The 14,662-nt window shown below is 45.4% G+C and overlaps 2 protein-coding genes across 2 annotated transcripts; both read right to left on the bottom strand.

The window, feature by feature from the left end:
• Positions 1 to 2,936: 2,936 nt before the first annotated feature.
• LOC136536652 (uncharacterized) lies at positions 2,937 to 6,937 on the bottom strand. The gene is made up of 3 exons (XM_066528890.1): positions 5,546 to 6,937; positions 4,154 to 4,329; positions 2,937 to 3,675 (listed from the first exon to the last, which is right to left on the bottom strand). The coding sequence occupies exons 1-3, from the start codon at positions 6,840 to 6,842 to the stop codon at positions 3,052 to 3,054; spliced, it is 2,097 nt and encodes a 698-aa protein (XP_066384987.1). The 5' UTR covers positions 6,843 to 6,937; the 3' UTR covers positions 2,937 to 3,051.
• A 700-nt stretch (positions 6,938 to 7,637) lies between these two features.
• Positions 7,638 to 13,643, bottom strand: LOC136536736 (guanine nucleotide-binding protein-like NSN1). The gene is made up of 8 exons (XM_066528946.1): positions 13,248 to 13,643; positions 11,645 to 11,783; positions 11,385 to 11,558; positions 11,083 to 11,297; positions 9,268 to 9,532; positions 8,907 to 9,086; positions 8,624 to 8,835; positions 7,638 to 8,170 (listed from the first exon to the last, which is right to left on the bottom strand). The coding sequence occupies exons 1-8, from the start codon at positions 13,512 to 13,514 to the stop codon at positions 7,871 to 7,873; spliced, it is 1,752 nt and encodes a 583-aa protein (XP_066385043.1). The 5' UTR covers positions 13,515 to 13,643; the 3' UTR covers positions 7,638 to 7,870.
• Between the last annotated feature and the right edge of the window lie 1,019 nt (positions 13,644 to 14,662).

Below are 14,662 nucleotides of genomic sequence, written 5' to 3'. Positions count from 1 at the left end.
GTGTGAGTTTTGTATTGGCTATTTTGAGCCTTCCTTTTTTTCCCTATCTTAATGCAATGATACGTAGCTGTCATGTGTATTCCAGAAAAAAAATGACAATTCTGTTCATTACTGCATCTCACGTTATAACTGATATCAACTCGAGTGGTAAGTTTATATGGATATACATGTAAATTTGGATACGAACTCTAGTTTGCTGAGTATATTAAGTATGTACATCAGTTGATTGTCTGGTCTATAGCTGTAATGCATTTTTGTATGTTTATTGCTTAGCCATTATTTGAACTTTTCTCACTGTTTTTATAAGCAGCTAGACTTAAATACATTGGCCTCTATCTTTATATTTTCAGTTTGATTTTGACAGAACTGTAGGCACTCATCTCCATTCCTGTACCTCATTAGCAATGCAAGGGTTCGCCTTCTTATTAATGTTTCTTCTTGCCTTCATCTTTTCTGCAGATTTAATTGACTATATGATTGGAAATGGGCAGCATCTCGAAGTTTTTCATTTGTTACAATTTTTTAATTTGGAGGACAAGTATCCGCCATTTTCTCTTCTGAAGGGATACATTAAGAAGGCCAAGCAGACTTCTGTGGAGCTACTTAGAAAGAATGAAACACACAAGTCCTTGGTATGAACTACCCCTTGTGACTCTAAAATCAAGTATTTTACTGACAGGAATTATATGGTGCCCAGGGTAGCGCCAACCCTGGACATCCAGGCCATTACGCTGTAAAGTCAAGATTTGTTCTGACGGAGAGAAATTTGAGGCCGCTATTCATCTGTTGACAGATTTTTTAGGGTGGGAATGCATACCTCCTCCAGGGTGTTGAGCTCACTCTTTTCATTGTCCGGTGATCTCCAATAACTCTGGCGGGTTATTGTTTCAGGTTGGGGTATGAGGTTTTGGTATTGGGGATCTTGGTGGCCTCCATCTGTAGAGGTATGGCTGGGGGTTGCAGGTAGGTCACCGGTACGGTGGGGGGAATCGCGAGACGGCGGTGGACAGTGGTTGGGCAGGCATGGAGGCAGGGGCATTGTGCTCAGAGTGCTTAGTGCGGTGGAGGGCAGTGGAGGAGGTGGGGGAGCAGGATCCAAGGTGAGGGAGGGAGGCGCTGTGCATGCGGCACATGGGGGGGCGGGGGGAGTTTGGGTGGGGATCGAGACAATAGTTTCCCTCCGTCTACGATGAAGGCCAGGATGTCCAGGATGCACATCCTGGTGGACATAGAAACCGGGTTGTTTCAGCGATCACCTTTAAATCCTTAATCATAACTTTCTAAGTTACATAGCATTGTGGTTTTACCTGGCTACAGATTTTGGAACAAGTTCTTTTGTAGATATAAATGCATATTGATCCAATAAATCTGCTTTCTTGTCAACTATATTTGTTTCTGTCTTTTGTTTCCTTATCACATTTACAATGAAGGAAGAAAGCACATACACATACTGCACTGGCGCACTTGCATGGCACATGAGTGTGCCACCTGTCTGATTCACACCCCTAGAAAGCCATATACCTCTGGTAAATGGGGAAAGTACTCACGCATGTGTACATAGAATATGGTGTCTAGATTTCAATCCAGGGTGGAGTCATAAAACTCCATCCCACCAAGAGGTGGGTACTCAAATTTGTTGTTTGTTAGCTGAATGGTTTTGCATCTTGCCTATGTGCAGGACTTGGCTATACCAAAGGAAATATGGATTGCACATCAACTAGCTCAGCATAAACTCGCTGATTCTAGCCAACGCAGTGCTATCTTGGTAGAAATTAGATATTTGATTGGTGCATATAAAAAGAATCAAAGGTCAGGAAATCCCTCAATGCCCTCAACATGGGATTCACAGCATCAGCCAACGAAACGTAAAAAGAGGAACAAGAAGCGCAAGAAAGAGGAGCTGGAGCACCATGAGGCACAGTCAACCAGCAGCAGCAGGCACAGAATGAAAACAAGTTAATCCAAGGAAAGCAACATCAGCTGCATCAACAAGAAAATAAAGCGCAAGTGACAGAGCAGCAGCAGCAGCAGCATATGCAACCGCCAAGGCCAGCTACTCTTAAGCTTCCGACACCTGCTGTTCCTCTGGTTCTGAATGTTGCTCAGATCCAAAACTTTGTGCGTCCACCTTAAGCTGCTATGCCTGGGGTTCACAATTACCCTGCCCAGCCAGGTTGGCCTGTAGGCCAAGGAATGCCATTTGTACCGCAATTCAGATCACCTCAGTATATGGGTCTGCCATTTAATCCCTTTGCCCTTCATCCTCCGTCCTATCCCAGATAGTGTAGAAGTTCTGGCGTTCTGCATCGATCGCTGAGTGAAACTATGGTGAAGCATAGAAGTTGTATGAAACAGCCCTGTATTGGTTCGTTCTGTAAGTGGTTTTGTGTTCATTTGTTTTATGTGATGACAGTTCTTTCGCAATATGGTGTATGGGCAGTTGCCAATCACTTGCATCGATTTGTTGAATAACTTTATAGGGCAGCTTTTATAGTCTGGTCACGTACACATGTTCAGCCAAGTGCCGCAATGCTTGCAATCTGAAACATATGCACTGTAACAGGAATTAGCCTACTTTTCAGTTACATAAAACATTCACAAATACCTGCACGATGAACATAAATCACTGAAAGAGCAAAAGCATCACGAGATACCTGCACGAGATGAAGGTGCATGAATCCTTTTATTTCACAACGAATGCAGGAAGAGTGTGCTTTTCTATAGACGTTTATTCTATGCCAGAAAGATCAATCATGCTTCTTCAGGTATTGTGACAAGCAACATTTTACGGTCAATGCAATAATATACATGAATAACTACTAGACAAACTTGAAGAGCCATATCCAACATATAAAGTCGATGGTTGTGATTCAGGTATCAGTAACACCGAGGGTAGCTAAACTGTGCATAGCATATACACAAGTCACTGTGGGGACTAAAGCTTTTTTATGGAAAGCTAAGCAAAACCAGTCAGCACCGAACAACTCTCTCTTCTATTTTCGTCCATCAGTTTACTACTACAACAGTAACTCACCGAGTACTACTCTGGCATCAACGGCGGAACACTGGCACGTGATGCTGAGAACGATCATCACAGGACCCAAAATATCGAGGTATGGTAGTGGTACAGGCTGCGAACGGAGCTCTTCGAATTCCTGAAAATGGTTCCTCATGCTGGTTGTTGTTAATTCCTGGCCTGACATATGGAGGTAGCCTTGGGCGTTTATTCTGTTGCTGCAGTTTCTGCCTGCGCTGTTTCCTCTTGCGATTCTTTTTGTTTTGTCCTCTCCTTTTCCGGTTTTGCCACATTTCCCGCTCCGGCGGCTCTTGTTGATTCTGAATGTGCCGATGCTGTGTCTCTTGCGGCTTCTGCTGCTGGTGCTGTTTCTCTCCTGGTTTTGGCTGCAGCCCATGTGGGTTTCGCTGCTGCTTCTGCTGTTCCACCAGTCGCATTTGTGGCCGCTGCTGGTACTCCTCTTGAAAATTCTGGTGCTGGTGCGAACTTGAAATGGAGGCTGAAACACCTGCTAGATTTTGCTGCTTGTTTGCATACTTGTGTAACAACTGGGTAATTTCTTCCTTGATGCTTTTACGCTGAACAGAATCAATATCGCACCCATCAATTGCGCTCCACGAAAATATTAGAGCATCGACCTTCTTTGCCATCGCTTGATTCTGTTCAACGGATGATTCAAAGGCGTTAAAACAGTTGAAAGCGTAATATGTCTATATCAGTGTTGAAAGTACAATATCAATATGTCATTATGTGGACGCAACAATTTATCCAGGAAGTGGTTCTAATTTTTTTTAACATAAAATGAGCAAGCCGACTTTCAAAGCAGGAGGGGTAGGATTGCAGCACTACGTACTATAATTTCACTACATTATAAGAAGAAAGGCCAATATCTGACCCAAACAGGGCCCAAACCTAGATTGGTGCGTGTGCACATCCAAACCTATCTTAGTTCCTCAGCTGCACTGCTTTAATAATTGTGAAAAACTTGCTTCAGAAAACCATGAAAAGCACGCTGTATTTTATTTTCCAAATCCAGGACTTCACAAAGCTAAAAAGGACTACAGGTGTGATAAATGGACAATTTCATTTAAGTTGGATTAGCATAACAAGACATCCTTTCCAAGAAACAGAACATACCAGAGACTCCAGTGTATAGCTTTCCTTGCTTAGTATGTCTTCAGCAGTCTTCTTGGCATTCTCAATATAATCATTCATGATGGTAAGTGCAGGATATTTGTCAGTCAAACTGAAAGTATGTGCCAATCTTATAGCATCGAGTGGCTGCCCATTTTCAATGAAATGGTTGATTGAATCTGCAGAAGAATGAGCCAAACATTAGCAACACAGTTGGTAAACCAATGGGATAGTGATTTCCTTCCAGTTCCACAAGCTACTATTGTAATTAGAATTAGAAAATCTGATAGTGAGGTCTGCAGTGTAAAACTACAAATGGTTCAAAAGATGCTCCACAACACGCAATAACTGCAAACACAAATGGAAGAAAAAACAGCAACTCATCATATTTCTGTCAGACAGACATAAAATCATCCTGCATTAATGTAGACGGTAGATTCAACTTGCAACCACCAAAGTAGTAGACTGACATAAATCATCTAGGGCTTTGTTTAGTTGGCGAATTTTTTTGGGAAATGGTACTGTAGCAATTTCGTTGTTATTTGGCAATTAGTGTCCAATCATAGTCTAATTAGGCTTAAAAGATTCGTCTCGTGAATTTCGTCTAAACTGTGTAATTAGTTTTATTTTTTATTTATATTTAATGCTTCATGCATGCGTCCAAAGATTCGATGTGACGGGGAATCTTGAAAAATTTTGTAAAATTTTGGGAACTAAACAAGCACTAGGTGACGCCATGACTGAACAACATGACACATCTAGTTATAAATAATCCCAGCTACTTAAGTGATTAAAATGTCAATTTGGCGGCTGCATCAATAAATGTGAATTTCTCACTAAAAAGGAAAGGAAGTGCATAATACTAACAGGAAAAGGAATAGATCAAAATATTCTGCAATTTGCTTCTCAGTGCCACTGCAATCCGGTTCTAACTTGTAGCAAGTAGAGATTGGCACCACACTTAAGTTTAAGCTGTTATATATTGATCCCGGTAATTACTTGTCTGGCTTCTGTTATCTCCTCTCTTGTTTGTATTCAGGATCTGTGGATATGTATAAAAGGGTACAATACCTACAGGTGATCTCCTATCCTCAACCCTCATGGGCAGAGAGCCATAGACGCATAGTACGATAGAGGGCAGAAAAGAATGGATGCTAAGGTTCGTGCTTTACTTTTAAGTGTGGTTAGCTGGGAGACAGTGCTTGAGAGCATTGGTTGGCATCCACCTGAAGTGAAGCCTATGCGATTCAGAGCATTCTGATTTCTGAATCACAAGTAAACTACCAGTGTACAAACTACAACGTACAGGTGAACGAACGTTCATCTGCGCACACAGCGCCTTACATATGAGACAAGTAAATTCATCATTAAGAGTCGAAGTCGAGGAACATGTACCAGTCATCTTTCCGATGAGGCCAAGACGCTTGCAGAGCTCAACGCAGTTGTCCTTCACCTGGGGCGCGATATTGTCGAAGAGACGGACGATCTCATCAGCATCGAACTCCGGGACAATGTTGTAAGAAGCAATGAAGGTGAGAAGGCCCCATCCGGCCATCCCGCCGATGTCCCTGCCACCCGCACCCGCAGGCCCCGCGACCACCATCTCCTTCCAGTGCCCCGCCAGGCGCTTTGCCTGCGCCAGCGCGTCCGCCGACGGCGCCGCGAGGCGGGGCGCGCACTCGATCAGCGCGACGTAGTTTGCCCACCACTCGCTCGCGTCGCGCCCCGGCCCCGCTGAGGCCAAGTCCAAGAAGCCGCCGACGGCGCGGACAAGGAGGGCGTGGGGGTCCAGGGCGCCAAGCAGCGGCGGGAGGAACGCGCGGAGGGGGCTCCTGCCGCTGAGGCACAGCGCGTCCACCAGCGCGGAGGGGTCCATGTTCGCGCACGCCGCGGCGACGGCTCGCGTCAGAGCCGACGTCTCTCCGCCGCCTGCGTCGTGCGGATGCTGCAGCCACTCCCCTTCCTCGGCCTCGTCCTCGCGGCGTTCTCTGTCTGCGTTCGCGTTCACGGCCTCCTCCTCCAGCATCTCGATATCGTCATCGCGTTGGTGGGGAGACGCCACGAGTGCGCCCATGGCATCCTCCTCCTTCTCGTCGTCTAGTTGCTCTGGAGCCGCCTCGATTGGCACGGTCTCCACCCCGAGAATGCTCCCCGCTTCGTTAGCTTCTCGGTCGGGACGCGCACTGGATGCCTCCCGGACCTTCCCATCCTCCTCCCCGCGTTCCTGGTGCGACGACGCGTTCCAGCCTTCCTCCGCATTGCTGCTACCTTGTCCCTCCTCCAACGCGCCGCGCCCGACGCGTCGTTCCCGGTCCTGCCCCTCCTTGTCCAGGTGGTGGACGTGGTGAGCAGCGGTGGTTGGACCCCTAGCGTCAGCGGCTGCGGCTGCGGCTACGGCTGCTGCACCGGCAATGGCGTCGGCGTGGGTGGAGTCGAGGTGGCGGAAGCCGAAGCTGGCGGCGATGGAGGCGAGGTGCGCGTCCAGGTCCTCCCAGCGTAAGGGGACGGGGACCGGGGAGCAGGCGACGAGGCGGTCGAATGCCTCCCGGAGGCGGCGCTTCTTGTCCGCGAGCGCGGCGACGGCCGCCTCGAGCTCGGCCTGCGTCGCCATCGCCTTCGCCGGTTGGGTGGGAACTGGAAGCGGCGAGAGTGAGTTGGGCGTTGGTTGCGGCGCTGCGGAGCCGGACTGCATTTCAGTTCGCGTGAGCGTGACCACCTCCACTTGGGCGACGGCGGCGCCTGTATATACAAAATACAAATGTTCCGGTTGGGAATTGGGCGTTCTCGTGCCGCCGATACAAATGTTCCAGTTGGGAATTGGGTGTTCGGCTGGTACAGATTTTCAGCGTAGTTCGATACAAATGTTCCAGTTGCGAATTGGGTGTTCGGCTGGTACAGATTTTCAGCGTAGTTCGACTTATTTCGGTTGATTCATCAGTGTTCTGTGAGAGAGAATAAACTATACCGTGGAGCAGCTTCACAAAAACTGATAGTTTCTGAAGCATCTCTTTAGCTGCTCTTACAACTCCATTTTTTTTTCCCTGGAGCAGCGTTGTTTGGGTGAAAAACATGAATCATAGGTGAAAAACGTGGAACACAGCAGTCCTGGTAACAATGACAATTCCTGTTCACTTTCTCCCTAGATTGTGCCTCTGCTCTCTTCCATCGGGTTTGTTCTATTCCACTTTCTTCACTGCTCTCTTCCATCGGGTTGTTCTATGCCACTTTCTTCACTTGCTGAAGTTTGACAGAAGTATGGATTCAATTTGCCACTTTCTTCGCTTACCTAACGTTAAACAGACTGCTATATTGGTTTAAATGATACCACACCTAAATTTCTTAAGTGGATAAATTTTGATATGTTCATGTTTGGTAACCTTTCTCGATAACGCATCATGATAAATAAATGTAACCGAGGATAGCGCATCATGATTCATGATCAATGAATGCAACTTAAGTAAGAGCAGGTAAAAGTTGGTACCGCTGGGACAGGTAAAACGCAAGCCTTCTCATAGTATCATCTTTCATTAAACAAGCAAACTAAGCTCAAAACTTTTGTGGGTTAATTTTGCAACCCCCACTGGGCCATTTCATTTCTGGCACTCGACATGATAATATCACCGATAACATCTACTGTGCCATCAACTAGGAGCCAAAATGTTTCACGAATCATCGACTCCAGTCATCGGTTCATTATCCTTGGCTTCATCCCCGCCATCTTCATTCATCCGCGTGCGCACCATTGCTCTCACCGTACTCATCAGCGGCCGATGCGTCCTCCATCTGATAATCCACCTTGAAATCATAGTCCGCATCCATGTCGTTCAGCACACTGAACTTGTTCGCCTTGCGCCGTTTCTTCTCTGCTTTCCTCTTGCGAGGATCGAGTATTCCCTCGGCAGTGTACAACTTGTCGTTCTGTGTGCTAGCACTGGCTGCCTTGCTTCCTTCTGAGTCATTCACGTCAGACATTTGCTCCTCCCGGCTTTCCTGGACTGGTTCGCTTGGTTTCTTGCCATCCTGGTTAGTGCAAAACAAGAGTTAAATAACAAGGCCGAGCACAATGTTCCTAATGCACTCATGTTTTGCTTGCAGCAAAGCATATTGGTACGAAATTTTTACATATGAATTATGTAGTTCAAATAAAACCTAAGGTTGACTTCTACAAGAGTTTTCACCAGAGACAGAGTGCAAGCACTACCCTTTTATCATGATGATTATCTTAAATAAATTCTGTTGGTCAATAGATTCGAATGAAACCTCCTAACATAAGCGTATAGAGCTGAGACCGAATCAGTGACCATGCGAAAACAATCTCACAAAAAACATTTACTTTCAATGAATGCAATGCATCTGGCCATCACAAGGAACAAAACAGATAACTAAGAGGTAGCAAGATGGCATAAAATCTACAGGGGTTACCATGTTAAATCCACTTAATTCACAGAAAAATGCTAACTTTAAGATTATTACCTCTAGCATCTCTTCATCAATCCCTGGTGGAGCATTAGGAGGAATCTCAATGTGATGGAACTCCTCAATGGACTTCAAACCACCAATATATGAAGACTCAGCTTTGTAAATTTCATCAATATTAAATTCTTTCCCGTCTTCTGTTATAATTACTGCATCTGAGTCCTCCCCAGCATCTCTTTTAGGTGGCAGTGTAAAATATGGTATTTTACCTAAAAAAGAGAGGATTAGGTCACTGGTCACAAGAATTTACAAAGTTCATGACAAAAATTATCAGGCATACCTTCATTCCAGTCATGAAGCACAATTCTTGCTGCAGCTTCAACATCCACTACACCACCCTTTTTCAATTTGCCCCGTACAGTTGCTACTTTCTGAAGGAAATCATCAACTGAACTGAAGTTTGGAACCTTGTACAGAGATAACAACTTCTCATGTGGGCAAATACTTAGGATCTCCTTAACTACAAACATCAAAAACAGAGAGAAGCATAGAACATGTCAAGTATTGCACTTCTGGTCACATTATATACTAGATTATTGTCAAATGGTACAGTATCTAAAGAGTAAAATAATAAGAAGGCTATAGCTAGAATAAATAAATAAATAAATAAAAACTTCAACAGAGCTAACAGAAGCTTTTACCAGGAGTGACTGGATCTTCCATTTTCTCAACTCTTTTGCAGTTTCGAAGGGCTACAGACACACCACTGTTGGAAGATTTGAGCATAACAACACCGGGGCAATCCAACAACTTCACCTTCTTGTCTAATTGAACTTCTTGCATTGATCTAGTAACCCCTGGAGTGGAACCGACATTAACCACTCGGGACCTCTTCAGGCTGTTAATCAGACTGCTCTTGCCAACATTAGGAAGTCCAACAATACCCACCGTAATTGCCAGTTTGAGCTGCAAGTCACCAATAACAAAACTTAACAAAGGAAGAACAAAAAAGGCAACTCTATATGAACACAGATATGGCTACAAGAGCAGTAAAAAAAAAGGTAACACTGAAGCATAAGGTAATAACCGAAGACAGAAAAAACAGGCCTACTTATAAAACTGGCATGATAAGATACAGCACACAAAGTAAAACTACGTGCATGAAGTCATTAGGTTCATATATAAAGTGTAGGAAGCTGTTCTCCCTTCAAAGATAAAAGGATTCTATTCATAGTTTTTACGGCGGCGTGGCAAGGCGCGGCGACCCACCACCTTCACACCTTTACAGCGTCTATGGCGCGCGGCGTGGCGACGCCATACACACATCGGCGTGGCGAATACATACATTATAGTCTAGGATATTAGGAAATTATATTGACAAATGGTAATACAAATGTAGCTTAAAAGGTACATTTCATCTTCCTGGTGAGTTTAATTAAACAAAACAAACACTTCAGCACTTATCACGTTGAGGAACTTCTGATTTCTAGACTAGGCTGCGTTTCGGTTTTAAGGATCCAAACGGGCCGTTATGGAAACAGGAAAGAAATTGCGTCTGTTTCCGGCCCAGCAGGCCACAGGATCGAGCCTGCCAGTCTGCCACTCACCTCGGCCCGTTCAAGTCCTAACCCTACCAGGTCACCACACCGCCGCCACGAGGGGGAGGGGGAGCAGGAGCAGGAGCATCCACGAGAGGAGATCGAAGGAGATTCCCATTCGCCCCCATCCGTCTCCCATCTCACCGGAAGCGAAGCCGGAGGAGGGAGGAAGGAGATCGCGAGCAGCCGGAGCCGTTGTCGGAACCCGAGAAGATGAAGACGTTTGACCCGTGGCCGGATCCAGGCGGGGGCGGCCGGCTCGGGCTCGGGCGAGGCCGACGGAGGGCGGGGGAGGCCAACGGAGGGCGGGGGAGGCCGACGGAGGGTGAAGCGGACGGATTTCCAGGCGGGGGCGGGCGGAGGGCGACCATCCCGGCGGCCGACGGCGGCGGCGGCTCGAAGGGCTGCTTGCGGTTGCGTCTCGGGCTCGGTCTCAGAGGGCTCCAATCGGCCACTCGGCCTATACAGGTACCCTCACGGCCTCACCCTCACCCTCACCGTCTATTGCGCCCGCCACAGCGCACAAAGGCGCCACAGGACGCCAAATTGGCGCCACGGGGACGCCACGGCGCTATGGCGGACGCCATACATGCCGAAGCCGTGGCGTCGCCGTGGCGAAAGCCAGAAAAACGCCACGGCGATATGGCGACGATATGGCATCGGTATAGCGACACCTTAACAACTATGATTCTATTAATCATATTCGATAAAAGGAAATATGCACATAAGCAAGGAAAAGAAGCTGAAGGTTCAATTATTATAATATAGTCAAGTAATGAAGCATGCATGATGTTGTAGAACAAGGATAAAAACATTCTAACTTAGAATGTCCATACAATAATCAACTAGTGAGACAGATGAGAGATGACCAAAACTATATATGCATAAACATCATCTGAAAACGGTACGATCATTTACCTCATGGCTTCTGGAATAATTCTTGAGCAATCTGATTAGATTCTCAGCACCAAGACAATCACTACTTTGTGGGATGTTACTTGTTTTATCAAGTTTTGAAGATTTCCATCCCAGCTTGGTCCTCTGCTCTTGGGTATTGCACTTAAATGCAACTGTTGGCAGTTCTTCTCTTAGATATGTAAGCCACTTCTCCACCGCCTCCTTGGGAACAAGATCTAGAATTCAAGAATCATAAGTTGAGATGTAGGATGGCATAACCACCATAAGAGCAAACTTTAAACATAACAAACATTGCATAATACCTATCTTGTTGAGAAGTAGTACAATCCGTTTACTTGGATCAGCCTTCCTAACCATCTTTTCCATGTCAATGCAACGGGTGCCTAGTGGATCCCTTGCATCAAGAACCTCAAGAATCACATCGGAAGCTTCAATTACTTTAACAAGCTCCTTGTAGAAAGACCTCTCTGAATGATCTGGGACACATTTAACATCTTTAGTCAATAATGTAACTGCATGCGGTAGGCCAATTTAAACCATAAGTGAAAGATGAGAAACTTACCATTGCTCTTTGCCACTGCTAAAGGAGCATTCTCCTTTGCTGCATCCTTTGCTGCAAACTCACTGCCCTGCGCGGAAGCTGCAGATGCCAAATTAGCAATGTCCTCATCCTCAAGCAATCCTAGCTTCCTCTTCCGAGCCTGAAAAAGGTAAGTGTCTCATTGTTTAACCACCACAACGAAAATGATATAGATGTATCTATAAAACTAAACGAAGAACATAGATAGACCTTAAGGAACACATACTTCATCTACATAACCTAACAAAGGGTGACAATATTTAATCATTGCTCGGTCAAGTCTATATGAAAGTTCATGATCCTGACAGAGTGAGCCTAAAATGTAAAGTGTAAAGACCCAAATAAAGGACGATCATCCAGCTTGTCTGGATCAATGACCAGAATTTCGCAAGAGAACACAATTATACATACAGCAATATTGGTTCGAACAAGCCTTCGATTGTAATAAGGGGCAATAAGGGTTGGGACAAAAGCTATCATGGCAGATACCAACGATAGCAAGCCATCAACCAAATGGTAACTATGTACACTACCAATATAGGGAACAATCTAAGAAAGAGTTAATCTCTATAACATGAATCTGCAGGATAAACCACGGGCGGGTAGCGTATCCACAGGGTGAGTTGCTCCATCAACTACTTTCTTTCTTGATTCGTCCTTTGTTATTTGCATTCTCAGCACCTCAAGTCCTCAAGGATACTTGCGATTTGCATGAGTAGGTTGACCTGTGGCTAAAGGGGAATGGGCGTGCACGCCCATGCTTGGCAGAAGCGTTATCACAGCACAAGCGGGTATGGACGGGCCGGACACATGCCCCCTGTATAACTGTGACAATGAGTGGCAACGGTGTCATCCATGTTATCTCCTTTCTGGACGCCCGCTAGGCAATGTACACATACATCCTTATTTCCAGAGAATCAGGGTGAAATTGTAGTCCCATGGCAATTATTTTAGATTGTGCTATGATTTTCGTGCTCAAATTTCAGTTCATCTAGCATTTGGTTGGCAATCAAGATTCTATTATATGTTTTGTACTCCGATTTTACTCTTGTGACGAGATCTGAGATCATCATTCGACAACATCAGTGAACATAATTTTACTTTTGTTATGCAATGACATCATCGTAACATAAATAATACTACTAACGTTAATAATGTTATCCTATCTGGTGAAGCAAAGCTTTCCATTTCAATCATGATGAACATAACTGCTCACAATGTTTCTTCCATGTAGATTGCATGCCAAAAATTTCTTGTCTGTTGCAGTCATGTAGAATGGTGTTTGTGTGGTGTCAGTATAACCCTAATGTTGCATGATCTTAGCTTGCATACAGTTTTATACTATCTAAACCAAAGTCAGCAGAAAAGTAATGCTCTTCAAGACACCAAAGCATCGTGAGAAGGAAGAGAATAAAAAGATAGCAACACCGCGCCACGGGTTTTCTAGTTTCACAAGGAAACTGAAGGGACAGGAAGGTGGATTAGGCTTGCAATTTAACGGAATGAAGGTGGATTCGGCTGTAAGGCTGAAAAACTATAACAGCAGGTGGGAAGGTCAGGTTGGTGCAGGGCAGACATGACATACCCTCTCCTTGCGCGCCTCCTTCTTGAGCTCGAGCTCCTGGAGCGCCAGCGCGCGCCGGGCCTCGAGCGCCTTGAGCTCCTGCTCCTTGAAGGGCCACTCGTTGGGGATCCCGGGGTCCTTCTCGACCTTCTTCCGCTGGCCAGCCTTGCCTTCCTTCTTGGCCTCCTTGCGCTTCTTGCGGTGGTGCTCTTTCACCTTGCGCAGCACCTTGTGCTTCTGCTTCAGCGTGACGCGCTTGCTCTTGCTCTTCTTGCTTCTCTTCACCATCTCGCCGACGCTTGTCGAGGCGGAGTAAGGAAGGAGCCGGCGGCCCTGAGGTGGAGAGGAGAGGAGAGGAGAGTTGGTCGGGGCTCGGGAGGGGCGACTTCGGCCGCAGTGGCTTGGCGGCGTCAAGGAGAGAGGAGTTAGGGTTTTAGAAGAAGGGCGTCGATACTGGATAGGCCTGAAAAGGGCTCCGCTGCTAAAATGAGCCCATGGAGCGAAGCGGGCCGAGCCCAAACAGAAGAGCAGCGGCCTGCATTGATTCTCCCATGAAGGGGGTATTTTGAAGTTGAAAATAATGTTGGATCAATAAATGATCTCCTATTGAGTTGCTTAAGTTAAGCACCTACTACTAACCTGCACGGGTGTCAATAGATCTTTGGTGTGCATCACGCTCTTCTAATATGGCCTCGTGCTAGGGATTACAATGGGTACCTGAAATCTGATAGGTTTACCCGCGAAAGAGATGGGTATGGAAAAAGATTTATTCACGCGCGGGTACACCATACGCTAATGAGTAAAAATATCTACCCATCGTGTAAGTGGGTACGGGTATAGAAACATATATTACCCTTACCCATGTGCCCGTGGGTAATTTATATTTGTCTTAGCAGCACATGTATCTTCATTAATTACTATAACACACACATATATCAAATATATTTACGCCAGGCCTAAATATTTCAAGTCTGAACGCAAAGTTTATTAGGAAAAAATACTATTAACCTCCCTCAGTTATCGCGGTCGTCTAATTTTTCTTCCTAAACTATAAAACTAGTTTTTTTACATCCCTCAACTTTTAAAACCGTTTATTTTTGCACATTGAATGGTTTTGATGGTAATTTTGCTAATGCATCGCCACGTTAGAGGTGGCCAAATTGGACTAAGCTGAAAGCTCATGAGGTAAATCTGACTAGAAATATTTTTAAAAATATCGACAAAACATAAAAATATATTTCTCAAAAAAATGGAAAATAATGCAATTAAAAATCCTAGAATCTGATTTAATCTTAGAAAACCCAAAATACGAGATTTTGATAACCATATATTGATATCACTATTGGAGTTCCTCATTAGGGTTAGTGTAAGGGGAGACGATGAAACTCCACTTCAGCTTAGAGCGGCTCTAGTATGTTTGAGAACCTAACCATGGT

The sequence above is a fragment of the Miscanthus floridulus genome, chromosome 1, assembly GCF_019320115.1.
Source record: "Miscanthus floridulus cultivar M001 chromosome 1, ASM1932011v1, whole genome shotgun sequence".
Lineage (NCBI taxonomy): Eukaryota > Viridiplantae > Streptophyta > Magnoliopsida > Poales > Poaceae > Miscanthus > Miscanthus floridulus.
This window is presented reverse-complemented; position numbering and strand designations above follow the sequence as displayed.

Excerpts from the sequence above, each read along its gene's own strand:
- LOC136536736 (XM_066528946.1), bottom strand. The coding sequence starts at position 13,514 with ATGGTGAAGAGAAGCAAGAAGAGCAAGAGCAAGCGCGTCACGCTGAAG. Across the intron at positions 11,784-13,247 it reads AGGAGGCGCGCAAGGAGAGG|GCTCGGAAGAGGAAGCTAGG; the intron begins GTATGTCATGTC and ends TACCTTTTTCAG. Across the intron at positions 9,533-11,082 it reads ATTATTCCAGAAGCCATGAG|CTCAAACTGGCAATTACGGT; the intron begins GTAAATGATCGT and ends GGTGACTTGCAG.
- LOC136536652 (XM_066528890.1), bottom strand. The coding sequence starts at position 6,842 with ATGCAGTCCGGCTCCGCAGCGCCGCAACCAACGCCCAACTCACTCTCG. Across the intron at positions 4,330-5,545 it reads CCTCATCGGAAAGATGACTG|ATTCAATCAACCATTTCATT; the intron begins GTACATGTTCCT and ends ATTCTTCTGCAG. Across the intron at positions 3,676-4,153 it reads GCTATACACTGGAGTCTCTG|AATCAAGCGATGGCAAAGAA; the intron begins GTATGTTCTGTT and ends TCCGTTGAACAG.